The following is a 27840-nucleotide window of genomic DNA, read 5'->3' as shown; positions in this document are numbered from 1 at the left end:
AAACAGCCAAGGACACATGTATACTTATACAGTTTTAATGATTAGTATTTACAAATCGGTAGCACATGTAGATAGCAACTTTTAACGTTTATATCAGGAACAAATAGCACTTTTTTTCTGAAAGCTTCCATATCATACTGTAACAGTTCTTCTGACACTACAGAATATCTGAAATAGAAGTGATTTAAAGCAATGAGTAACAGATTTGTTGGTTTAACCAATTGTTGCATTAGACTTGTTCGAGTAAATATTAAGAATTTAACATGACCTAGATTTTAAATCACATTTATTAAACACAAAATATTATTGATTATTCATAATGATTGTGTTTTGATAATTTTTAGATAAAATATATATGAAAAGAGATTCATAATAAATTTGAATAAGTAAATAATCAAACAATACAAAACCAAAACCAAGTAATAGAAAGAGCTGTGCATTTATATATATACATAAAATTTACTAAAAGGAGTACCAAAATTTAAACCTTTTTGTATTTAAAGTAATTGAAAGATAGGAAACTTACCTTTTCCATTAAAATTTGACCAAGTTTGAAGTTACAGTATCTCTTGGCAGATGGTAGTAAACTTAGCACAGTTCCATTCTTCAAACAATAATTAACAAAATCCCAGCATGCTTTCTCAAGGTCATCAAGGCCAAACTGTGATGCACCACATAAAAGTCCTGAAAAGATAACCGATAAATAAGTGTTACAATAATTTTCCAGTATGCTTAATTTAAAATTTATTATAAATTTGTATTTGAAAATTATTTAATCTGTAAAACTAAAACAATGATTATTACTTATGGAGGCTCAAGGGTATAAAAATTTCAGAAAAAGTTTAAACATTTGTTTTTCATTGCAAATTTTATTCATTACCTTAAGTAGTTGTTACTTTATCATATGGTACAAAAATCATTAACAAAAATCAATCTGTGTTGGTTGCAGATGATTTTTTAAATGTAAATATCATTGAAAAAGCTCCAAATTATCTCCCTTGGTTCAAAAATGCCAGTTTTTGGCATTAAAATTGAAATATCTTTTTTAACTCATCGTTGACCTATATTTTTTTATTATAATTTTCACATAAGCTGTACTTAAACTAAAGTATTGTAAAATTTGAGGGATTTCTGTAATTTTAAAAGGTCTTGTTTTATTTCGTTATTACCTTTTATTTCTCCTATTAGTTCAACAGAAAAAAGGCACCTTTAGAAAAATGTATGGTTCTTTCGAAGGCAGATTGTGAGCGTAAATGAACAGTGACCCCATTTTTTTATTTTATTTTTCTATTAAGTATAAGATAAAGTTCATTTATAGAAAAATATAGCAAAATCCAATATTAAATTAAAAAAAATGATTTAGACCCGCGAGCCCCCTTTAACATGGTGTATGAATGTAATAATATTCCTGATCTGCCTTCTAATAGCAAGATGTATGTTCCCTGCCTATGTAAAGTAAAAAATAATAGAAATAGCCTGTTATTTACCTGCCAGACAGCTGGAGTTGATGTCAACAGATCCACAATGTATAAACTCAATGATCTTCCTGAAATCTTCCGAATGGTATTTCTGGACTGTGATTAACACATGTACATCATTTTGAAAAATGCTGGATTTATTCTTCTTTTTGTCCTTTTTATGAGTTTTTCCTTTGAATTCTTGCTCTTTTTGTTTCTTCAGTATCAAATTATACAGTACTCTGAAAGAAATAGTATAATTAAGTATTTTATGTATTTTAAAACAATGTATTATATTGATTACCAGTATCTTTGTTCAGTCCTTTTTACATTTTGATCTAACTGGTATATTATTGTTTTTTCTACTGTAACATTGTTATAGTGCTGTAACATGAATACCAATCTACATTTCTTAGAAAATTTTAGATACAGTTGTGCAGCTTTTTGAAATTATAATGTTTTAATGGTGTTCCAATATATGATGAAATTGAAATTTAAGTCCAAATATTTCTTGTGTTAAAAATCAATTTATTATTTTTTTGGGAGCATTGCTTGCTTATTGGCACATATCCCATTTCATAACAAATGTATTCTTATAGGACAGCAGTTGTAAGAAAGTTTCAAACCTTTACACAATGATTGATGGTATTTTTATTTAAAACATATATATAAACATATATATAATGTGAGTATAAGGTATCTCTGAACTGTGTGTTAATTTACCTGCTTCTTGTTCCAAGGATGGCCTTGACACCATGAACTTTGACCTTTTCTGGTCCAACTTCAAAGATGACATCACATAGTTGAGGTATATATGAGATTGTTCTTAGATGCTCAGTCAGTGTCTGTGTATTCCTGAAACTCATTGAGTCTGAGCTTGTCCAATGTCCAATCCTTGTGTTGAGAAGGCTATTTGTTGGCCTGGATGTTGGTCTTACATGTTCACTATTAGGGCTGTTAATGGTGTCTATAGCTGTTACAGCCTCATTGTCGGACAAATCTTGTGACGATCCATATCCAGAGGAGCAGTCTGTAACAGAAACAAAGATTGTACCAATCAGAATGACAGAAAATGCTCACCATCTAGTTTATCTTGTTTTGAGATTATTAAATTGAAATGTGAAAAGATTAGACCTGATATGAATGAATGATCTTTATTCTCAGAAACCAAATACATATAAAGTTACAGAGAAGATAGTACAATAATAACAAATATAAGACATAGCATGTGTAAGATACACATTTATATTTGTACAAGCTTTTGTAGAAATAATATGAGCCACTGGTATTAACTGTAAAAGAGGAATAATTCCAAGTTGTTCAGCACTTCTGAACTTTCAGTAAATTGGAATACACAACTTTCAGCTTAATTAAATTGAGAAAAACTTACCAAATATTTTGATTTGACCAATAAAAAGAAAATGAAAAACTTACATGGAAGCTTTTATATCATAGAAATGTATTTTGTGTATTGAACATCAATTATTATAACATGACTTACCATCAAACTCTGTTTGTTCAAAATCTACTAAAGCCAAAGTGGACTCACTTCTATCCATTATATAAAAAAAAAGATAATTGACTGTAAACTTATAAATAAAAATTGCAGCAAACACAGACACAAATAGCATGAATAGTACACTGTTTCATAATATTGAGGAATCTCTGTTTATACCCTATAGATGAGGAATGGCTTTTAGTAGAGCTTGGGGTCTCAAACTTTTAATTTCCAGAGCTTGTTCCCCTGTTTTGTTTGCCTTTTTGAGCTTGGGTCTCATCTTTATTTATGAAAATAGTAATATATTCAAAAGACTGTAAAACTATAGTTAATTTTTTACATGTTTATATATTTTGTTTATTTTACTTAAATCATCAATGAATATACTAATTGGCAATGGTGTGATTGAGGTGATCTAATTAATGGAGTATTAATTGCTGTGGCTTAATTGTAATAATATGTGTGGTAATGTATTTTGTAGGTAAATCTCATTGTAGATTAAAAATATCAGAACAATAATACCAAAATTTTAACTTTGAACATTTTTTAAGAAAAATGAATCTTTCTTTATTTTTAATCTTTCAAATTAAAATATGTCATCTTAAAGTTCAAATAACAAAATGTTTTGAACATAATATATTATATACTGTATAATGTATATGGCCACAGAAGATAAATAAATGTTTGCTTTGGAAAGGAAAATGCCTTACTCTTGCACAAAATAATATTAATTAATTTTTTGTTTGTATATTTCTAAACTTATATGACTTATAGGTTTTCTGTCAGTTATATGATATTTGCCAGAAGCTAGGGCTGACAATTTCTTTTAATGAACTTGTAATTATTTTTTTCTTTCCCTAAACCTTTTCCGATTAAAAGGCCATTTATATATTTTTGTGTTTTCTCTCCTATTTATTTTTGAATGGAGAAGTGTTTTTTTTTCATAAATTTTTTTCCTATTTATCATGTTTATAAATTCATGTGAAAATTTAAACAAAACCTTTATACTATTTCATCAAGAAATGTTTACTAGAAAGGCAACATATATAACTATTTAGCAGTTAAAATGATCCAATATAACTCTTCATTTTTTAAAATACCTAAAATGAGTAGGTCCTTTGCAAAATTTTGGTGGTTGGAACTTTCGGGCCACCACATCAAAAGAACTCTGTAGTGAGTTTTTCTTTTAGAACAAAGCAATAGAGCACACCTCCCTGAATATCCAATGTGGAAATTCAATCCTGTTTGAGCAGAATTCTATGCAAGATGTTGAAAACATTATACAATGGTGCATTTGGTTAGATATTGAAATATAGAAGAAAATAGTACTATTGCATTTTATTGTGAATTCAACATTTACTGATAAATGTTTAACAATGTCTTTTTATATTTTGATTTATTGGTTTGATGCTGTTTAACATAACTTTTAGCAACCTTGAATTATGATTGTTGCCAGTTTTGTTTTATGAAGGAAGTTCAAGTACCTAGAGAGAACTACAGTTCTTTTGCTTCTAACTGGCAATCCCAGTCAATTAACATCTAAAATAGCAAAAAGATGTTTTAATTTCAAGTCAATTTTATAAGAATATTGAAATGCATTATAAAAATGCATTATAAAAATATGAAGTGCATGTATAGATAAAAACAAGAAGATGTGGCATGTGTTCAAATGAAACAACTCTCCATCTAAGTCACAATGTATTAGGTAGTTAACAATGTTAGATCAAAGTAATGTTTTCAACACAGAGCCTAGGTTCACAACAAACAGCAAGCTATGAGGGACCCCAAAATGAATATAAGCATGTATATTAAGGTCATATTTATAGTTGTTTTTGAGAACATTTTTAAAATCATCCCTTCACATAATTAACTAGTAACATGGACAAGTTTAAGTATTGAAACAACTTTAAAAATTGTATATTTTTGTATTATTAGAACACACGGACAAGAGAAACAGTTACTAGTAATAGTGTTTGATGGTTTCAAGATAGGAAGATACCTCACAGCTGAAGTGATAGATCCTTACATGTCTATGGTAAACCATACTGGTTCTTACACTGGTACCAGAAGTGAAGCTTTCAACAGGTACAAGACTTCATCTAGGTCTGATGAGGCTTGGAGAATATCAGGAGAAAGACCAAGCCAAAATAGGTATTCTGTTGTTGTATTGGGATTTTTTTTACTTTTTTTTTTGGGGGGGGGGGGGAGGGGGGATAAATATGTATAATATAAAAGATGACATGATTGTTACCAGATTTACAGTTTATTTTTTATTTGGTCTTTTGAACACTTATAATTTTAAAAGAAGAATTTTGAACAAATGCAAGTTATCTGAATTTTACTTCAAAACTTCTGAATTTTACTCCCAAACTCAAGTGCGTAGTTGAGGGACATTTTCCCCCTTAAGTTTGTTTTGGGGAAGACGGCTTCAAGCCTTCAATCCCCAATTGGGTTGACCAGAGTGACATTCCCTCACATCATTCATTTTGTTTTTATAGTGTGGAAAACCCCCCAACAAATCTTACTAAGAATGATGAGATGGGGAGACACAAATGAATAAATTGACTTTAAACACTTTTTTACACATTTCCCTTCTGTTTCTCTCGAAATTATCGTATATCGAGCTCTCCTTTACACTATTTACGTTTCTTTTACAATCCGAAAAAATCAGTATGACGAGATATTCTAAATATATCCAACCTACATTATATTTTATAGTGACGTCATTGTTGGAATGCCACACTACGCATAAGCAGGGATATCCTTCACTGTTTATTTAAATCATTCTCAAAGATTGTGCACTTATTAAAAAATAGTGTTTGTTGAATTTAAACATAATGATGTTTGCTGTAGATGATTTAAACATCAACATGCAATACTTTAATTTGTAGGTCAACAACTTTCAAAGTAAACAGGAAGTCCGAGGGGCTACATGATATTTGGGAGAGAAACGATTTTTTCCATTTTTTTCTGTAAAACTCTGTTTTGAGAATCTTCCTCCAATTCAGGAGCACCTCAATTTATGAGCTAATTATCCACTAAAATAAACACTTAAAATGTGACATTTAGTATATGATAAGTAGTCTTTCATTAAAACTAAATTTTGTGTACCAACATAATCATTGTAATAGTTACAAAAAAATTACAAATGTTGCATTTTGTAGTTTAAACCTATTTATTCATGAAATTTTACAAATATTTCAAAATGTAGGATTTGGAAACAAGCTTCACACAGTTTATATCAATCATATTGTTATTTTTATTAGTACCTGTATCCCTGTGATGAGAGATATAACTGGGAACTTTATCAATGGAAATTTAAAACTGAATAGATTTTTCAGTCCTAACTTTCTTAAGAAAAAAATTAAAGATTTTAAGAGTACTGTCACAAAAAATGGAAAATGGCCCTAGCCTACAGTTCAGTCGTACACTATTAAGATTTCAAAAATAATTGTAGTTGTTGTTAAATGACAGAATTCAACTACTTGAATTTTAGATAATTAACTATCAACTTTAATTGAATGTTTAGATTTAGAAGATGCAGATCTCTTCCATTGGTTTAAATTGAATCCTAAACTAAAGAAACAAAATTACATTAAACAACAATTGATTCCAATAGTGTCAACCTTCCACATGTTCTAGCTGTTCTTTTTTTCATTTTTTATATGAAGACTATCAACAAAAGATAACCCCAACCCCCACCCCAAAAAAATGAAATAGAAACAAGGGCCGTCTTTCCCCTCAGAGCTATTCAGCTCTTTGATTAGTACTGGATTTGTAATCAACAAACTTGTAAAAGTTTATAAAACAGCATTCATATAGTGTGTTATGTTTAGTTTTTTATTCAAGATTTTATTTTCCACAACTTTTTTCCAGCAAGTTTGCAAAAAGGAAGTTTTTGCCAAACAAACTGAAACAGTACCCTGTCCCTACACCTCTTAGAGAATGTATTATGGAGAATGATTGTATAGAAGACAACTATCCTGTTCTAACAGAGGTAAATATCAAATACAGGAAAATGTTTTGGGATTACAGAACAATTGAAAGGTATCTTAAACATGATGCTGAAATTTCAGAATATTTGTCTGTGTAGTAAAAAGTAAAAGATCACAGATGCTTTTGTGAACACTCTGTCATTTGATCGCTATTTATTTTTCTTTTAAATTTTACAAAATTTTGGTACATGTTAACATTCTGACAATGTATTGATTATTTCATCTTTAGCCTCAAATAAGAAAGTAGTTGGTATAAAACACCTAGATTTATTATAAAGGCATTGTAATATTTTGTCCAATTACTCACACAGTCCTGTTTTATTAACTTCTATTATTTGTTTTTGATAACTATGAAGATAAAATTTCCTAGAAGATCCCTCCATTACTCAATAGTGTCTTTTTCTTCAAAACTGGTTGTTTCTACTGCACATCATATTTTACATTGAACAAAAAAATCTATGCTGTTTTAACCCTTATACCACCTGACCAAAAATTAATGGTGTTATATTGTAATGATCCTTGATGAAAAGAAAATTATATCAAAACTCATTAATGGTACCACACTTATAATGTTGCTCACTAGACATGTTATGTCCAAATCTGAGCTTTGTAATTTAATTATGTATTATTATGCCCCCACTGCTAGGCAAATGGGGCATTAAGTGTTACCCTTGACCTGCCGTTTGTTCATCTTTCCAACTGTTCCATTTCCATTTCAAAGCTTGAACTCTTAAACACATTCTTCATTTATTTGTTATTTTACATGATTTGTTTTAGGAGCTAACTTTTGAGAACTATACCCAGAAGTTTGATACACTGATTCACTTAGAAGAAATACAGATGGAGATAGATATTAGAGAGTTTGATTTAGAAAGAGTAAGTTATTTAGTGATACATTTGAAGAGATATGATGTGTTTTGCCAAACCAACAAAAAAAACATGATTGATGTATGAAAGTATAGCCCTTTAAGCACAGTGATTTGCGCATTAGTCATATTTATTAGTTGTAAGACAATATGGTATGAGTGCAAATTAGAAGAATTAAAAAAAATTCTTATTGGGTAATTCTTTTAGTTTCGTAGGTAATTTTCAATTTCCCTATTACACATGGTCTATGTCCCTTATTCTTTTCTTTACTCAATGCCTGTACAGATAAAAGGGCTGAGATGTTGGACGAGACAGAGGACACATTATGCAAACAAAAATTTAAATGACCTAAAGGAATTTTATTCATCATTTTATAAACATGATAGATAAAAGTATTTTTTACACAGTAAATTAGAAAAGACATATATATATATATGTTTACATGATACACTTTTTAATGTTTTAACAGTTCCATATTCAGAAGAATTCTTTAAATTATGATACCTTCAGAATGTTTTTTCTTTAATTTTAGGTTTGTATGAGAAGAATAGGAGAATATTTGGGATTGAAGGTACCAGGCCTAGCTGAGGGAAGACCTTCAGTCCTTATTGGTGACAGAGTTATACTGACAGACCCAGGTGATCCTGATGGTCCACGTTATGAGGGATGTGTTCATGAGGTAAGGACCATTATAGGCATGAGAAATATTGAAACTCATATTGGAGGATTTAAGTGGTTATGATGATTTATGATAAGAGGTCCTGAAATGATTTAAAAGTAAAGACTTTTGGTTCCAGGAATGGTGAAATGGAAACCTTACAAAATAAAATTGATACTTTCACAAACCAAACATAATAGTATAAATATATATCTTTTCCCCCCTTTTAATGTAGTTTTATTGTAATGATCCTTGATGACCTGTTGGTGACCCTCTGCTGTTGTTTTTTATTTGGGCGGGTTGTTGTCTCTTTGACACATTCCCCATTTCCATTCTCAATTTTATTCAACTAAGATGAAATGTTTCAATTTTGAGCCAAATATTAAATTGACAACATTTCTGATTACAAAATCAAATATTGAATATACATGATATATGTTCATTTCTTAAACATTTCAGTTTGGGTTTAAAATGTACCCTTTTCATTGCTTTTACTGCCAGTAAATGACAGTGAACTCAGAAAAATGGTTAATGACCTGTTGTTGACCTTCTGCTGTTGTCTGCTCTATGGTCGGGTTGTTGTCTCTTTGATACATTCCCAATTTCCATTCTCAATTTTATTAATGAATGCAAAATATTGTCTATTTGACTTGCATATCCTCAGAGATAAAATAATGTACAGAAGATGAAAGCAATGTACAGAAGTTGTCCTAAAAGATATTCACATTAAACCTGTATTTTGTTTTATCAATTTACAGGCAAAAAATAGGAATCATTGAACTCTCATTTTTGATTTCAGTTACTAAAAGATGAAGTTCTAATGAAGTTCAACAAGACATTCCAAGACTACTACACAGGAAAAGATTATGATGTCATGTTTACATTTAATAGGTACAATTTATTTTTAGAACCACAAGAAAACAGATTATTTTTTCTTATTGTCTTTTAAAGGGGCACTAGCTGCCAAATTCTTGTTCACTGATTTGATTCAAATTCTCATATTTTATTTATAACAATGTAAAACATTTTTCCAAACAATCAAAAGTATAAAATAAACGATTTACAGGACATGGGGTCAATAATATGTAGCTTCGTTTTGTGTGAATTTTAGCCAAGACCCCATCTAAGTAACTATCAAGTTGACCTTTGATGGCCATATAAACCAGGTAAACATAAACAAAGATATAAAACAGTTTAAGCAACTCGTGCAATTGGATTTTTATAGGTCTGTTAAATTTTGTATTATAGATTGAAAATTTATTTTTATTGTCGTTTTTTTTTAAGTACAATTTTTGGCGGATCGAATCAGTCATTCAAATTATTTACCTTTGTTTCACTTTCAATGTTGACATTCTTTTCCTTTAAATAACCATACATGGACCATGCATGCATTATTCTATCTCTTTCTACAGGGTTAAATTGGAGTTCACATGAATACGGATTCAATGAGGTCTAATTATTCACTTGCAAGTGAATTATTCATTATCAATGTTTTTTAGCTTAATTTGACAAATCTGAACTATATAAGCTGATAAAAGCAAATTATTATTTCACTATTTCGCTTTCATTAATGATTGAACAAAAAAATCATTTTTTATATATCTAGTAGCTAGTGCCCCTTTAATGGACAAGAAAAAGTATGACCATTTTGTTGTTTTATTACAGTTAATTTGAGTTCTGACGGTCATTTGTTCTCTTGGCTACTCTGACTTCAATCTCCAATAACTGACCACCATGTTATGAGCAAGGTTGCTGAAAGTGGTGTTAAACACCTACATTAAAACAATTGAAATTGAATGTTAAGATTTAAAGAGGTTTAAAATCAGTGGTTTAACTGATATATGAAGATTTCAGTAATACATTTTTGTACTAATACACAAAGCTTAATCACCCCTGCCGCTACTGTTACCCTTGACTCTCCTGTCGACCATCAATCTGTCCTATTTTCATTACAAAGCTTTAGCGGTGGCATTTGTGTCCTGAGACACATTCTTCTTTTATTCGAAATATTTTTAGATATAAAAATTCAACAGCATTATAAATTGTCTAAAATTCAGTAATTTATTGTTATTTGTAGGGCACCTGTCAGAAGATGTCATCAGTCTGCAGAGTTTGCTGTACAGTTAGGAGAAAATGGTACATATAGATAATATTTTCTGAGTAAACTTAATCACAGTATAAACTTATTTAGCAAGCAATTGTAACCATGTTTCTAAAAAACTTCCCTCAGCTGATATTTCTAAATACTTGGTTTGAAAGTGACTAGTCCACTTTTGTTTTTGTCCATCTGATGAGTTAAGCCTTTTTCAACAGATTTTTATAGTTCGTTCTTATGTTGTACTGTAATACCACTGTCCCAGGTTAGGGGGAGGGTTGGGATCCCGCTAACATGTTTAACCCCACCACATTATTTATGTATGTGCCTGTCCCAAGTCAGGAGCCTGTAATTCAGTGGTTGTTGTCTGTTTATGTGTTACATATTTGTTTTTCGTTCATTTTTTTTACATAAATAAGGCCTTTAGTTTTCTCGTTTGAATTGTTTTACATTGTCTTATCAGGGCCTTTTATAGCTGACTATGCGGTATGGGCTTTGCTCATTGTTGAAGGCCGTAGGGTGACCTATAGTTGTTAATGTCTGTGTCATTTTTGTCTTTTGTGGATAGTTGTCTCATTGGCAATCATACCACATCTTCTTTTTTATAGATAATGTTTCCTGAGTTAAAATCATTGGTTTCTTTACAAAAATAAGGATGAACTGTATGATTGCAACAATACAGATGTCTATTTAAAACCCAAGATCAAAGATGTGAATAATTCTTTAAAAAAACAAACTTTGTATGACTGAATATGATTGACTTTCACATAAACGTTTTAAAATGAGGCTAGATTGTCTAGATGAGAAGTGTTTTTGTTTTTTTTGTGTCATTTTGTTTGACTGCTCATGCTAGATGTACCCAATATTCTCTTTTATTCATGCATACAAATACCATATATGATATTGTTTATGTTTAAAAAAAAAAAAGGACAATCATTTTGGAAATGTTTAGCCAAGTCAGCACCTTGAAATTTCTTTCAGTACTATTTCCAACTGTTCTATTACCAAAGATGTCACAGTTGAGGTCACTATCCCAGAGTGCAACAGTGACACCACTGCATACTAGTCCAAGTAAAAGCCAGCAGAAACGAATCAATTATTACAATAAATCATTGAATGTCAGACAAAGGGCAGCTGTGACCAGGATATTGGAGGGACAATGTCGACCTATGCCTTATATACTATTTGGTCCACCTGGTAAGCTTTCCTTAGATACTGGATTGTCCAAGGCTAAGGGGAATAGGCATCTCATTTTGTTATACAGTCCTCTTTAGTAAAAGTCTTACAAGATTCTAATTTCAATTTTCACCAAACTGCAATTTTCCATGGTCAAATGAACAGCATGTTTTGCATACATGTACTTGAATTAAGTTATAATTTTATATTTTTTGTTTCATATTTATTTGTAGGGGTTAGCTTTGAGAACCTATTGTAACGCATATTGCTTTGTTTTGTTGTGACATTTAAAAAAAATTGTATGTCTCTTTTCCCTATGATCTTCAGTGGTTACTAAATCATTGTCCATTACATTTAATTTAAAATTTCCGTTCTACAGAAGACATAGAAAATTTGTTATAGATATAAAAAAAAAAAAGAGTGTAGAAATCAAACAAAAGAAAATTATGCATTCTTCCTTTTGTTATTAATTTAAAAGCAATAGGTATTTCTTCTTTTAACACAATTTAGAAAAATACTTTGATTAGAACAATTCTCAAAACTTTACCTTCTAAATTTTGATATATGGAAACATTCTGGAAAAGTCCATAGAATAAGAACAGTTAACAATAAAAAGGAATACAATAGCTTCTTCGGTTATTTTAAGGTTAAGAACTGGTTTGACCAGTTGACCAAGAGGACAATAGTGTCATATTATCATAAATTCTATATCTGATATGATGTATATTTGTGATGTTTCTTTTTATAGGAACAGGCAAAACAGTGACAGTGGTAGAAAGCATTCTACAGATTTTACATAAGATTCCATCCAGTCGAGTTCTGGCTTGTACACCATCTAACAGTGCAGCTGACCTCATAGTAAGTTAGAAATGTCTAAGTAGTTATTTTATCTTAATATAGGATTGGTAGTACCATGAACAGTAGGTCTTTGAAGAAACCAAGATTACATTTATTTTGTATTTTGTATTTGCTGCTGACCTTCTCACAAGCTTTATTAAGTAGATTTAGAAGGACTATATTTATTATACACTTGCTTGTTTTCACCCTGAATACCAATATGGTTGCTTGACAAGAACATTCAGTTAAGGAATGGTGTGAAGTATTAGACCAATTATATGTATAAACTGGAGAGCATGATCTCCATAACAATCACTTGTTTCCTCCAAGATTCAAACCCGGGACCTCTGTGTTACAAGGCAGCGTGTTAATCGACTGAGGTAAAGAAGAACTTTCTTAGCTCAACCGCTTACTGCTGGCTAAGTATCTACTATATGTTCAAAGGGAAGCAATCCCAACACATATAAATACTTTTTTAAGAAAAGGAATTTTTGTTTGCCTTTTTTGTTTTGCCTTGACAGAGTCAAAAAGCAAGACATAGGTATGCTGTTTCCGGCGGCGGGGGCGGCAGCAACAATGTATTAGTTTGTGATTAGGTCTAGTTTATGGTGAACCTCAAGTGGTAGGTCAATCATATTTGGTATGCAGTTGTATAAGCATTGGCACATCTCATTTCCATGGAAAATATTTGGCCCTGACCCCCTCAGTCATGGTCTATTGACTTTGAAACTTTTGCTGATTTTACATTAGTAGTTTGTGATTAGGTCAGTTTATGGGGAACCACAAGTGGTAGGTCAATGATATTTGGTATGTAGTTGTATAGGCATCGGTATATCTCATTTCCATGGAGATAATTTGGCTCTGCCCCCTTAGTCATGGTCTATTGACTTTGAAAAAATTTCTGAGTTATCATGTATTAGTTTGTGATTAGGTCAATTCAAGGGGAACCACTAGTGGTAGGCCAATGTTAATTGGTATTCAGTTGTATAAGCATTGGCACATCTCATTTCCATGGAGAATATTTGGCCTCACCCCTCGGTCACAGTCTAATGACTTTGAAACTTATCTTAGTTTACATATATTAGTTTGTGATTGGATCAGTTTAAGATGAACTACTAATGTTAAGTCAATGATATTTGGTATGCAAATTTATTGGCATTTGCAAGTATTGTTTCCATTGAGATAATATAGCCTCACCGCCTCTTATTGACTTTGAAACTTTTCTATAGTTTACTAGTTAATGTTTGTATTAAGATTTGGGAATGACTTATAATAGGTCAATGGTCATGATGGTATTTGGTATGCAGTTGTATAAGCATTGGCACATCTCATTTACATGGAGATTGTTTAACCATGTAACTCAGTCATGGTTCATTGACTTTGAATATTTTCATAACTTGTGTAAGATGTAAAAGTATTGCCATTTTGATTTCAATATTGGCATAATCAAAATTACAAAAAGGCGAGACATATCAGGTTATTTTATCAACTTTAATGTTTGTATATTCTATTATTCAGTGTTATTATATTTAGCATAGACATAAGATAATCTGTTTTTTTAGGCTGAGAGAATACATGAGAGTGGACTAGTAAAGACAACAGATATGGTCAGATTGAATGCCAAAAATAGAAATCTAGAGGTTTGAAAAGGAAAAAACAAAAAGTGCTTGCATGATAATTAATCCAATTTATTTTGGTATTTGAAATTCTTTTTTTCTGCAATAATTCAAACTCTGTTCCTTTCTCTTTATACCGATAGTACAATAACTTTAACACAAACTTTGTTGTATTTTTTCACATAAAAAAATTTAAATGTCAAAGTTACATTGCTCTTATAAAAGAAAATATGTGTGAGATATAAAATATTGTTATAATAAATTGTTTGACCAGCAACAGAATTTTGCTGAACAGAACTGAAGTTAACTCTGATCATAGCATTACTTTTATTTTACATCATAGTTTTTTTTATCATGTGAACAATTATGAAACCATGTCCATAATATTAAGCTTTTTTTAGTACACTGAATACAAAAACAAATTAACAAAAAATTGTGAAAACTTTCAGGTTATATCAGAGTGTCTGAAGCCATATTGTTTAAATGGTGACGATCTTGACACTGCCTCACACTACAGGATAGTTGTGTGTACATGTGTATCAGCTGGTGTGCTGTATTCTCTAGGGATCAAAGCAGGACATTTTACACATGTCATAATTGATGAGGTATTTAATTTCATAATTGACCAAAAAACTACTGCTTGTATTATATATTTTCTGAAAATGAAACAACTAAAAGAAATAATCAATAGTCTAAGTAAGGTAATTTGCATAAAATGGAAACAACAGCAAAATTTGAGTATTAACACTCATCTCTTTTGTATTATAAGCATCGTCATACATCTTTTAGGGATGGACATGATAGATTATGGTGGAGTTTAACAATTGTACAAGTTCACTTTTCTTGATCATTATTTTACTAAATTGGAGTTTGAACAATTTTTCGTTTCTGACCTTCAGCTTTGCTCATGTTAGCTATTTGTTGATTGCTTACCTTTCAAAATACTTTTAGATGGTAGCAGAAATGTATAAAACTGTTTTTACACTACAATGGGGTTCTCATTGAGGAGGGGGGGGGGGTCTGATCCTGGATCCCGCTTACTGTTTTGTCAGATTCCCGTATCCCGCTTACACTAAGTAAGTAAGCAATTCTCATTTTTTTGTAATTTCCTGTGTCCCTCTAGACTTCATTTCCTGTTTTCACGGCATAATAATTTGACTTTAACGTGTCACGCTTACAAAAAAATCAGCAATCCAGTGTCACGCTAAGACCCCAATGAGACCCACTACTATTCTCCTTATATTTCCTGTTTGAATTTTCAATTTTTTTTTTAGAAGCACAGTCAATGTAATTATAAATGTATGTTCACACAAATAATACTAACATTCTGAAATTTTATATATACAGTCGACTCCACTTAATCGCTTACTTAATTGCATAATTCTGTTAATTGCATCATTTTCTCCTGCACAAAACCATTTACCCTTCATCTGCTTAGCCTTAAAAGTGGCCTTTCAGTTAATTGCATAAAAAATATTGCCAGCTAAATATGCTTAGTTAAAAACTGACGAGATTTTTAAACAGTAAGGGCAATTTGGTAAGTCTATTTTTTATTGAATACATTTTTTTATTTACGTAATTATTTTATATTCACTTTTTAGGGTGAGTTTTAAAATCAATGATGCCTGCTAATTCGCTTAAACATCCGATGTATTGGCTGGTAATTTGGCTTGGGCTGATTAGCATTCATGTTAAACATTACAGCGCATTCAATATGGCCGAAAAGTTCTATACGTCAATAATTTAGTTTTTATGATTTTTGGAAAAAGCATTTACTTCTAATTATAATATATTTTCTCAGATTCAACACTGGCGCTTCAAGCTTTGAAGCAAATACCCTGTAAAGGGCCTCTTTCTTAACTGATTTGTATATACGGAACTAATGAGGTTAAAGAGACATGTTTGAATCACTGTGAAAGCTGTAAATACTTCATATCTAAGGCCATTATACATTTATTGTTAAAAAAGTTAATAAACCCTGTAGCATTGTTTAACAGCTTATTTTAAACAAGGTGTAAAAATGTACATCCACATAAGGGTCATGGAAACAAATCTATTTTTAGAAAATTTGGTTCTATTTTTGTATCCCAGGTATTTTAAAGGAAACGTTGGTACCCAAATAAATTACAAGAAAATGTGTTTATAAACTTAATTCAAAGAACATGTTTGACATTAGACATATAACTTTTATTAGAATATATATCATCATTCAGTATGTTGCAAGTGGATTAATCTGTTCATCTTTCATCAGGGATTTCCTTTACTAATCTTTACTTAGCTTACTATTGATGTTATTTGACTGTAATTTGGCATTTTAGATATATATGCATACTTTGCTTAATTGCATAATTTTGTCTGACAATAAGGCTATGCAATTAACAGGAATGGAGGGGGAAGGACCTGTTTTAAAGCTCGATATTTCAGGATTGACCCTTTCAGGATCTGGGATTTCTTTTTGGAATTTGGGGAAGTCAGAATTAATTTTTTTTAAATTCATGACCTTAGGATTGCATGTTTTTAAGCCCGGGATTTCGGGATCAGGATCCCTCCAATCCCCCTCTCTATTGTACTGCATTTACAAGTTTCTTTCAACAATCTCACTGTTAAAAATTAACAGAAGCATGTAACTTTATATACTAAATATTGGGAATTATTCTATATAATTTTAGGCAGGACAAGCTACAGAACCAGAGTGTCTAATATCGATATGCTTAATTGGTGACGAAACTGGTCAGGTAGGAAGAATGTAAACCTTATATAATAATAAGGAGATGTGGTGTGATTGCCAATGAGGCAACTATTCACCAGAGTTCATATGAAGCGGATGTAAGCAATTTTAGTTCACTGTACAGTCTTCAACAATGAGGAAAATCCATACTGTAAAAGGCCTTGACATGAAAAATTTGAAATAATAATTGTTTTCTTCAACTTGTTCAACTTTAAATAAACAGGTTCTGTTCTTGCAGTTAAGATCTACCAAGTCATCATGGTAATTGTTTCCAAAAAATGATAGATGAAACATAAAGAATATTTTTATACAATGAAGAAATCGCTTTGTTAAATTCATCTCTAATTTTAGATTGTCCTAGCAGGTGATCCAATGCAGCTAGGAGCAGTATTAAGGTCAAAATATTCCAAAGAATATGGCCTAGAATTATCATTTCTAGAAAGGTTGATGAGGAGACCATTGTATGATAGGAATGAAGCAATATTTGCTGATCATGGGTGCTATGATCCTTTGTTGGTAAGCATGTGGTATGATTGATAACCACTAGAGTTAAAATGAAGTGGAAGAAAGCATAATGTCATAAGAATGTATTTAAAATAAGACTGAGTTAACTTTGCATATCATGGGTATTTCAACCCTACAAGGTAGATATTCTGTATACTCAGTTAAATCCATCTCTTATTTGCTTTCTGGTTTGCCAGTTTAGGATAGAACAAAAAGAATGTTTGCCATCTATAAAAATTAAAAGATTACTTGTATTTAGTTCCAGAAAAAAGTAGAACTGTCTCCATTTCATTCTTGTGTTTCTAACAATTCCAAAAAATGTTGTGACAAAACTAACGGGGCTATATAAATAAGTTTTTAATGGAATGAATTCAATTTATTGAAATAAATAGAACCATCTGACATTTGTAAAAATGGTCGGGGAAAATAAGAAAATTTAATGTAGATTTAAACATTTTCAATAAGATTTGTTCTCTAAGAAAGCAAATTAGATTTTTACAAAGTTTCTGCTTTTTAATTTGTTAAAATGCACACCATTTATTTAAAACCTCTTAATTGAAAAAAAAAATAAGGATATCCACACCAACACCAGGAAAATAATGTCACAAAGGTTTGTCTAAAAACAGGGTAAAAAGGACAGGGACAATTATAGATGTGATTACATCCTTGAAAGATTAAATGCTCACTCTCTTTAATAATTGGTGATATAACTGGTAAATAAGTATCTGTCTCATCCTGTCATCAAAGGACTAATTATCCTATCATGAAATGCTATTGAAACTCTAATTTTATTTCTTTTTCTGTTCTAGGTGACAAAATTAGTAGATAATTACCGATCACATCCATCCATACTAGGACTACCATCTGAGTTATTTTACCATGGAGAACTCTTGGTCAAGGCAGACCATCATCTGACCCACAGACTATGTAACTGGTCCATGTTACCTACAAAACATTTCCCTGTTATATTTCATGGAGTACGAGTAAGTAGTTTTAATAGCTATTGCTGTCTTTTTTAGAATTGTGAATGTTCTTTATTAAACTTTCTGTTATCTAAACCAACTTTAAAATCTTTGAAATCACTTCAAGCTAAAGAAAAAATATCTTATAATTTATTCTATTATATTCCTTTCAAAATTTGGGGTCCATAATGCTCTTCAACCTTGGACTTGATTTGGCCTATTAGCTTTAACTTTTAAATAATAAATATTTTGAAGATGAAACTCCTGTCTTGTGTAAACATTTATAAGCTTGTTATCTTTGATAAATTTATATTTATAATAGGAAAACAAAATAATAATATGTATCTTTTGAAATATTTTGCTGTTGTCAATGTCACTTAATAACTTAATTTTTCTATGTTTATCTTATCTATTTATAACTCTTTATTGCTACTTTCACTTTTCATTGTTTCTCTCACCTTCACAAAGTGAAATTCAATGTACCACTTTGAGTACGAAAATTGTCCTCATGAAGCCTGCCTTGTAGGCGAAACATGTAGACCATTTGAAGTGTTGTCAATTTTGAGTATTTTTTATTAAAGTTATCCCTAATTTGTGAGTTAAAAAAAATTTTATGGAGTGAGATGACTATTTTGTCCTACATAAGTCAGGAATTAATCATAACTCTTCTTTGTATGTAAAAGATTGTGGAAATTTTGCATTAATCTTAGACTAACATATTATTTGTTAGGGAACAGATCTGAGGGAAGGGAACAGTCCCTCCTGGTTTAATCCTGTAGAAACTGTACAAGTAATCAGATATCTCCAGGGAATACTCAATGATCCTGATGTGAAAGTGGACCCAGAAGATATTGGTATCATCACGCCATATCGTAAACAGGTACACTACTCATTTTTATACTGCAAATAATGCATTTTTAGCTCAATCATTTTTTATGGCTGCAAACTGAGCTATTGCCATCACTTGGCATATTTCATCGTTTGTCTTTGTAAATATTTTTTTTATATATGACTTAGTCATATTGTTATGGTCCTTTGATGTTATAAAGTTGTCAGCATTGTTGTTGTCATCCAAAGACATTTTTAACGAAGCTATAATTTGAGTACAATTGTATTTCTATGACATTGTACCACAAGGTTCAAAAACACAAAAGGAAGGCTGTAATTGATTATTGTGGGTTATTGTCCTTACTGATTAAGAATCAGTGGCCAAAAACTAGCATTTTTAACCAGATTTTTGTGTCAAAAATGTCGGTTATTGATTTGGGGATGTATGGAGGGCGGCCGGGCGGGTAGGCTGGCAGTCGGCAACAAAATGTTGTCCCTGCATTTACTCATGAAGCGTTCAACCAAACCTTTTAAAATTTTAATATGTTGTTACTGACAACAAAATGGAGGTCAAGTTCAATAATGACGATTTTAACTTTTACCGTTCAGGAGTTACGGTTCTTGAAAGTTTAAAAAATGTTGTGTCCGTGCATTTACTCATGAACTGTTCAACCAAACCTTTTAAAATTTTAATATGTTGTTACTGACAACATAACGGAGGTCAAGTTCAATAATGACGATTTTTACTTTTACCGTTCAGGAGTTACGGTTCTTGAAAGTTTAAAAAATGTTGTGTCCGTGCATTTACTTATGAACCAGTCACTCAAACCTTTTAAAATTTTAATATGTTGTTACTGACAACAAAATGGAGGTCAAGTTTAATAATGACGATTTTGACTTTTACCGTTCAGGAGTTACAGTTCTTGAAAGTTTAAAAAATGTTGTGTCCGTGCATTTACTCATGAACCGTTCAAACAAACCTTTTAAAATTTTAATATGTTGTTACTGACAACAAAATTCATTAATTTTTTTAGATATTTTTAAATTCTAGGTAGGTGGACTTAGTAATTTTTTCTTACTTTATGCATTAAGGGCACACAGTTTGTCCTGCTAGAGGGTTATTTTCTATCTAGTTTATATGTTGTTATTGTTGACAACATGGAAGTCAAGTTTGATATTGATAATCATAAATTTTACCTATTATGAGTTTTGGTCCTTGTAATATTGATAAATGCCAGAACACAAATAAATGTTAAAGAATCCGGTTTGCTGTCATTTTGACAGCTCTTGTCTTGTTTTAGGACCATATTTTGTATATAAGTGTATTGATCTCTATGAAATTGCACCACAAGGTTCTATACCACAAAAGGGTTATGGCCCAAACGATTGAGGATTTAGGTGCTAAAAAGGGGTGATCGTTGCTATTGAATTTGATTTTCTTTTAAATTACAATGCATGGTTATTAATTTAGTATTGAGACTTACTTAATTATTTGGCTTCAGCAGACAGTTCATGAAGAATAATAACAATTCCAATACTAAAATCCATCTTTCTCTCTTAAAAATATTGTTCTATTCTAATGACGTCACAATCAAAGATATTATATATACCAGTTTGATATTAGGACAGAAAAGTTCAAAGTTACCAAATTTAGATTATTGTATTGCATCATCATGTTGGTTAACGCAAAGAGAAGAATCCATTTTCTTGTTGATAGGGGTGTTCAGTAGAATTTTAAATAATTAGTTTCTATAGTTCAATTAAACTTGTCAAAAGGGGTGTTATGCTCCGTAACAAATGGATTTATTTGACAAAATTTTTCATTAAGTTTGCCTCAACCAATTGTTATGAATCTTGTAAACAATTATTATACTTATTACCACAAAACTCAGATCAAGTACAATTTGGGTAGTGTAACTTTTAACGTTCTTAAGTTATAAATGTTTCTTTATAACTTTATATGATTTGTAAGTGGGGACATTTTCTGTGTCCAATGGACACATTCCCCATTTATTTTTGTTAGAATTTAATGTCAAAAGAAATGCACTACAACTTTATCTTGTTCCCTGGCCACTTTCTAAAATGGTGTAGGAGGGCAGAGATAAAGGTAATTGCAACCCATACACTCTTAGAAGAAGACCTTTTTTAATCTTTTATCTATTTTTTTAAAGATTATTATTCTAACAAAACACTATACAAGCTTGTATTATTGTCAACTTATGGTGCCAAGTGCAACATTTAGGAATTTTCAACAAAATTTTCAACAATAAAGTTTCTTTTGAGGTAAACTTATATTATTGCATGACTGAAAAATAGATTCCTAGAATATAGTTAGACAGTGGAATTTGTTAGCTTGTTAACTATGGTGGCTTGATAATATCCTTGTTTTAAACAACAGTTTTGAATTTGAAGCTTATCAAATTTGATATACTTCAAAGTTTTATAGAATTGAGAAGGAAAAGGGGAATGTTTCAAAGAGACAACAACCTGACAAAAGAGCAGAAAACAGCACAAGACAGCACAAGACAGCACAAGACCACTTATGAGTCTTGAATGTAGGAGAGAAAATCCTGGACCAGGAGGTGTGGTTCTGCTGGCCACTTAACAATAATGTAATTAGGCTAAATGTACACCACAAACAGTCAGGGGTACTACTTGTACAAGTGTATTTTATTTACTTGAAGAGGTAAAAAAAAATATACACAAACAAGTAAATAAATGATGTTTGAATTATCTCCCCTTAATTTTCTAAAAAATTTACTTGTATAAGTAAATTTTTCTTACAATCCCACAAAAATCCTTAAGTTTTGAGATGTAAAATCATGCCTTTAATGATTTTTCCCAGGTTTGCTCAAATTTTTTCATTAAAGTTCAATGTTTCATCTCATTAATTCATCAAAGAAACTGATTGAGCAAAGATCTTGTATATTTGCGCAAGGCAATCAAAAATTGCTCCTTTGGGGCTTGTAAATGAGCAGTGTTATGAAGATAACAGACAAATGGGATTTTCATTGTGCATGAAATTACACTTAAATGATTAGTAAAGACATATGTAAAGGGTATACACAATTTAAAATTCTATTAGAGCAAAGAAATCTTAAAAATTCAAGAAAAGAAGAAAGGATGATTTTTTTACTTATACAAGTAAAAAATTCTGAATGACTAAGGGACATAACTAAGGCAATTTTTTTTTTACCTATACAAGTATTAAAATAAAATTCACTTGTATAAGTATCCTACAAATTTACTTATATGTGTATATTTTTTTTTTACTTCTTCAAGTAAATAAAATACACTTGTACAAGTAGTACCCCTGACTGACAAACAAATCAGAAAAAAATAAATGATCAAAAAAAATTTAAGACACACAGGACTAATGAAGGTTAGAGGTTCCTGATTTGGGACATGTGCAAAAATGCATTTTAGTTAAACATGTTTTTCGAAATCTCAACTCGCTTAAATCTTCCCCTATACCTCTATCCAATGCAGAATAAACAAACAGACAGCTACACAGTAAAACATAGTGTAAAAAGTCTGTGTCAAATATTAGAAAAGTTATAAATTTGTATTCAGACTAACTTAATTATTGTGTATCATCAGACAATCCATGAAGAATTATTAAAAATCCAATACTAAAATCCATCTTCCCTCTTCAAAATATTGTTCTATTCTAATGACGTCACAATCATAGATATTATATATACCAGTTTGATATTAGTACAGAAAAGTTCCATATTACCAAATATAGATTAATCTAATGCTTCATCATGTTGGTTAACGCAAAGGAGAAGAAACCATAACTTGATAGGGGTGTTTAGAAGATTTAAAATAAAAGTTTCAAAGTTCCAACGGAGAATGAACGTCCACAATACTTAAATTTCCTTTCATTTCTGTATGTTTGTAACTTTTATTCATTTCATATATATTTTCTTATGATTCTTCTAAAGCATCAATAAATGTAAATAAGTATGACGCATAAAATTGATGTTGTTTAAAAAGTTACTCCCCCTTCTAATTTAATGGACATAACCAATAAGTTGGTTAAGACAAGAATTTGGATCACCCCCGTCAGTATTTATTTATACATTTACCTGACATAAATATCAGCCCACTTTTTGACTTGTATATCTTTTGGCAATTTGATATGTTATTTTGGTTTTGGGTTATAGTTACTGAAATAAACTATGATCATTTTGAAGAAGTTGTTTTGCCCCTATAGAAAGGTTTATGAAAGGTATTTTAGTTTCAGTGTTCTATATTTAATTCTTCTTCTGTGACAGACGTTATGTTCAGGAATTGTTTTTGTTCCATACCAAATTCTAAACTTTGAAATATTCATTTGAAATTTTGAAAGGTAATTTTTGACAAAAAATTAATTTCTTGTGTATACTGTCATGACTGTCCCTTGACATTTTTAGAAAATCATCTAATTTCAGTTTTCCCTTCAATACCTACAAAAATTACTAAATCTTTTTTTCTATATATCTGTCTTTGAAAGCCAAATTAATGTGTACTCAGATAAAAATATGATGAAGAAAATTGGTGATGGGCAACATGGTTACAGCATGATTTTAACGACACATTTTACCTATGAATTTCCTATTGTATTTTAAATGAAGGTTATAAATCCTTCAGCCGAAGATGACCATGGTATAAGTGCTATCATAGTCTGGTCCTTTTTATGTAACGCTCTTATGCATTGAATTGTTCAAGATGGGTACGCACAGAAATTCATATAATACACTTTTTACAAGCACTTACTTATGACTGCTTACTGTGAATACAATTTGTGCGGTAGCCAATAATTTAGCATCAGTATGGTTTAATTGATTAATTCTGTCTCTATATTATTTCCAGTTTGATATTTATATAATTGTATTAAAACTGAACTCTCACAGACTTAGTTGGTCTTAAATGGTATTGGCTGTTATGTATATTAGCGCTTTTGGTTTCAAATATTTTGGTACTATTGCAAATTGAAATTTGTCCAAAATCATAAATTCAGTTGTTTTGAGCAAAGCCTTTTTATTTTGCTATATTCTGAAGTTTCCAACTCCCCCTTGATATAGTGACCCCTAGAACATGGGATATTTGTAGTCAATATTGAGTAAAGAGTCTTTGTTATTTATATTTATTCTAATTTTGTATAAGAAAGATAAGATTAGGGACGACATCAAAAGATCGATGTAGGATAAAAAACTTAGATCAAATAGTTTGGGGTGGGGGGGTTAAAATTTTGCAAGTTTTGTATATCTAAAATCGATATTTACATATATCCATTTTGGTAAATCAATTTTTCCCAAATTAAGTTAAGAGGGGGGGGGGGGGGGGTTCAGTGAAAAAACTATGTGAATTAAGTTTTTTATCCTACATTGAACTTTTGATGTCGTCCTTTAGGTGTGGATTATATCTCAATGAGACTGTAATTTTACTACACTCTATAAAAAAAATAGACATCTAGCCTTTAAGGTTCTAAAATATTTCAGCTCATTTTAAAATAGGTATGAGTTTTTTTTTAGTAATATGCATATTAATATAATAGTAATTTTAATACATATTTTGCCCTCTTCTTTTTTGGAGGGGGGAAGGGAGAGGGGGGTCAGGGTACAAACTGTTGGAATAGAAGCTCAATGGACTGCTAAAAGTGTAGGTTTATCTAGTAGATACTTTCAAAATACTATGCACACTTATGAATTTTATATTAAGACTAACTTCATTATTTTCCATCAGCAGACAATCCATGAAGAATTATAATAAATTTTTTATCCAATACTAAAATTCATCTTTCTCTTTTTGAAATGTTGTTCTATTCTAATGACGTCACAAGCATTGGTATTATATATACCAGTTTTATTTATAAGAACAGAAAAGTTCCATGTTACCAAAAATAGATTATAATAAGGCATCGTTATGTTGGTTAACGCAAGAAGAAGAATACATTTTCAAGTTGATAGGGGTGCTTAGAAGATTTCAAATTAAGTTCCAAAGATCAAACTGAGAAATGAAAGATCACAATATTTAAATTTCCTTTCATCTCTTTTAATCTTTGTAATTTGTTTTTATTTCATATTTTTCCTTTAATCATTATGATTATTTTAAAGCAAAAAATATATGTAAATGAAAATGGCACATAAAATTTCTGGTATTTAAGAAGTTACCCCCTTCTGATTAATTGGAAATAACCCATAAGTTGGTTAAGACAAAATTTGGATCAATTATACATTTACCCTACATAAATATCCCACTTTTCACTTTTAAATTTTTTTGACAATTGTATTCTCTTTGTTTGGGATGATCATACCAAAGTAAACAGTAAACTATGACAATTTTGAAAGAAGTTATTTTGTCCCTGTCTTAAGGTTTTAGATAGGTTTCTGTTTCATACCAAAAGCTAATCTTTGAAATATTCATTTGAAATTTGGAAATGTAAGTTTTGACAATGAATACAAATTAAATTTCTTGTGTATACTGTTCTAGAGTTAAGAAAGATCCTTAGGTTTTACATATTCGTGACTACTGATATTCGCTGTTCCATGATATTCCCTGTTCGTAAGTTTTTAAAATTTTGCAAATCTCCAAGGCATAGTTAGTCTAAAACGTATTGGCTGTTTTGTAAGTAACACTTTTGGTTTCATTCTCCCAAATTTTAAAAAGTTTTGAGTAAATCATACTTTCAGTTGTTGTTACCGATTGAAAACCTTTTTTTATTTTGCTATATTCTGCTGTTTCCAACTACCCCCTTAATTATGCCCCAATTATGGGCATTATTTTTTCTGGTCTTTGTGTCCTTCCGTCCGTTCGTCATCTGTTCGTTTGTCCGTTCGTTCACCGTTCGTCCTGCTTCATGGTTAAAGTTTTTAGTCGAGGTAATTTTTGATGAAGTTGAAGTCCAATCAATTTGAAACTTAATATACATGTTCCCTATGATATGATCTTTCTAGTTTTAATGCCAAATTAGAGATTTTATCCCATTTTCATGGTCCACTGAACATAGAAAATGATAGTGCAGATGGTGCATCCGTGTACTTGGGACACATTCTTGTTTACTCACAAATCTAATATTTAATATTTGTAGACAACAGCAGGTTAAAATTCATTTGACAATTTTTTTTCCCATTTCAATTTTCAATTGTTTTGATATTAAAATAAGGGCAGGTGTGGAGTATATGTTAATCAGACAGCAAACTTACAAAATAATTAGAAAAAAAGAGACATCTACGCCTGAAGGTCTTGTATCATTTCAGAACTTTAGGGGTTTCAATTTTGTTTGAGTTTCATGAATATTTATGTTATTCAAAGTCATTATTTTTTATAAATTTGTTTCCTTTTTCTATTATATAATTTTGCTTGTGGTTTTTTTTTTATTTGGAAAAAGAGGGGGGTATAAGAATTGTTACAACAGATGCTTTTTTTTTTCTTATAACTACAATACTATTAAATAAATCACCTTCTTTAAATTGTTTTTGTATTTACCTACTGTTAATTCTGCTTAAACTGTATGTTGAACTGAGAAGAATAGATACATCCATAGAAATTACTTTTTAACTAGGTGTTTTAGTATCTCATGAATTCAGTCACATTAAATAGATAATAATTCCCAAATTTCCTTATATGAATTTGATTCCAAGTTGAAGTTGTCACATTTTCACCATTATTTCATTTTCAAACTATGGATTGGTTTTTTCCATTTATCTTTCTCAAAATTATTGTCGGATCTAATGACGTCACGAACAGCATAGTTATTTGTAACGATTTATTTACGACAAAAAAGTTCCAGAATTCTTAAAATAAACTTATTTTGGCACGTTATCATGTTGGTTAACGCAAAGAAGATATACCATTATGAAAAATAGGAGGTTTTACTTAGTATTTTCACATTATAAGCTCCACTTTATATCAATAAAAAATTTCATATTTTATTTTCAATTTGTTTTAATTTAATTTTAAAAGAAAAAAACAATTTCCTTTATTCCTAAAATAGATAGGATTGTGAAAAATTATATTTTAAATAGAGTTGTAACCCCTGTTATATAAAATGTAGATGCTCTAAAGTTGGTTAAGACAAGAATTTAAATGACCCCTGTTTGTGAATGAATTGTTCTGGTTTGGTTAACACAAGCAATATGATAACATTATGGGTTATACCAATTTATATCAGTAAAGGTAAAAATAGAAATACATGATCAGCAAAAAAGGTATGACATATTATTCATATTGATATTTATCTTGTGAACTATAATATATTATTTCTACATGAAAAGTAATACTTGTTCACATGATATTTTTTATATTTGAATCTGGTTTTTAGGATGTGAAATTTTTAATGATTAAACAAAATATTGGTTAGAATTTAAACTTTAAATAAACTAATTGGAATAATACTTATTATTAAACTTATATATTTAAATCTCTGGATTAAAAATAGATTTAAAAATAAAGAAATAAGGGATATTAATCTTTATTAGTTATATTATTGTATGTTGAAAATAACTGACGCTTCAATTTTTTTGTTTCTAGAACAAAAATTGTATATGGGAATGATGCCTACTTTATAAACAATTTTTAGGGTAAAGGATTAATTAAGGTATAATTTTTCCATTAACTTTCCTAGAAAAATTG

The 27840-nt window shown here is 30.3% G+C and overlaps 2 protein-coding genes across 4 annotated transcripts in view; one reads left to right on the top strand and one right to left on the bottom strand.

The window, feature by feature from the left end:
• Nucleotides 1-27840, top strand: part of LOC139490551 (RNA helicase Mov10l1-like) — a 42080-nt gene that overhangs the window by 6190 nt on the left and 8050 nt on the right. For both annotated transcript variants that reach the window (XM_071277377.1, XM_071277387.1), the window contains exons 4-17: nt 4891-5106; nt 6832-6952; nt 7728-7826; nt 8350-8496; nt 9275-9366; nt 10553-10611; nt 11552-11767; nt 12495-12604; nt 14146-14223; nt 14649-14804; nt 16869-16934; nt 17279-17443; nt 18241-18414; nt 19124-19273. In XM_071277377.1, the coding sequence (XP_071133478.1) occupies nt 4891-5106; nt 6832-6952; nt 7728-7826; nt 8350-8496; nt 9275-9366; nt 10553-10611; nt 11552-11767; nt 12495-12604; nt 14146-14223; nt 14649-14804; nt 16869-16934; nt 17279-17443; nt 18241-18414; nt 19124-19273 (1849 nt within the window). The remainder of the gene's footprint in view (nt 1-4890; nt 5107-6831; nt 6953-7727; nt 7827-8349; nt 8497-9274; nt 9367-10552; nt 10612-11551; nt 11768-12494; nt 12605-14145; nt 14224-14648; nt 14805-16868; nt 16935-17278; nt 17444-18240; nt 18415-19123; nt 19274-27840) is intronic.
• LOC139490559 (serine-enriched protein-like) lies at nt 20-27036 on the bottom strand. 2 transcript variants are annotated; one of them, XM_071277398.1, is made up of 5 exons: nt 26699-27036; nt 2181-2487; nt 1488-1699; nt 527-684; nt 20-168 (listed from the first exon to the last, which is right to left on the bottom strand). In XM_071277398.1, exons 1-5 carry the CDS (start codon nt 26748-26750, stop codon nt 133-135), a joined length of 765 nt encoding a protein of 254 aa, XP_071133499.1. In that variant the 5' UTR covers nt 26751-27036; the 3' UTR covers nt 20-132. The 2 variants fall into 2 exon arrangements, with proteins under 2 accessions (XP_071133499.1, XP_071133508.1); XM_071277407.1 differs by lacking the exon at nt 26699-27036 and adding an exon at nt 18265-18380.

Source organism: Mytilus edulis, chromosome 1 (genome assembly GCF_963676685.1).
Source record: "Mytilus edulis chromosome 1, xbMytEdul2.2, whole genome shotgun sequence".
Classification (NCBI taxonomy): Eukaryota; Metazoa; Mollusca; class Bivalvia; order Mytilida; family Mytilidae; genus Mytilus; species Mytilus edulis.
Note: the sequence above shows the minus strand (reverse complement) of the source record. Positions and strands in the feature narration are given on the sequence as shown.

What these genes read in the sequence shown, in the direction of transcription:
- LOC139490559 (XM_071277398.1), bottom strand. Translation starts at nt 26,750, where the DNA reads ATGGATGTATCTATTCTTCTCAGTTCAACATACAGTTTAAGCAGAATT. An exon ending in ATCCTTGGAACAAGAAGCAG is followed by an intron (nt 1,700 to 2,180) that starts GTAAATTAACAC and finishes TATTTCTTTCAG; the next exon opens with AGTACTGTATAATTTGATAC. An exon ending in GTCAAATTTTAATGGAAAAG is followed by an intron (nt 169 to 526) that starts GTAAGTTTCCTA and finishes CTTCTATTTCAG; the next exon opens with ATATTCTGTAGTGTCAGAAG.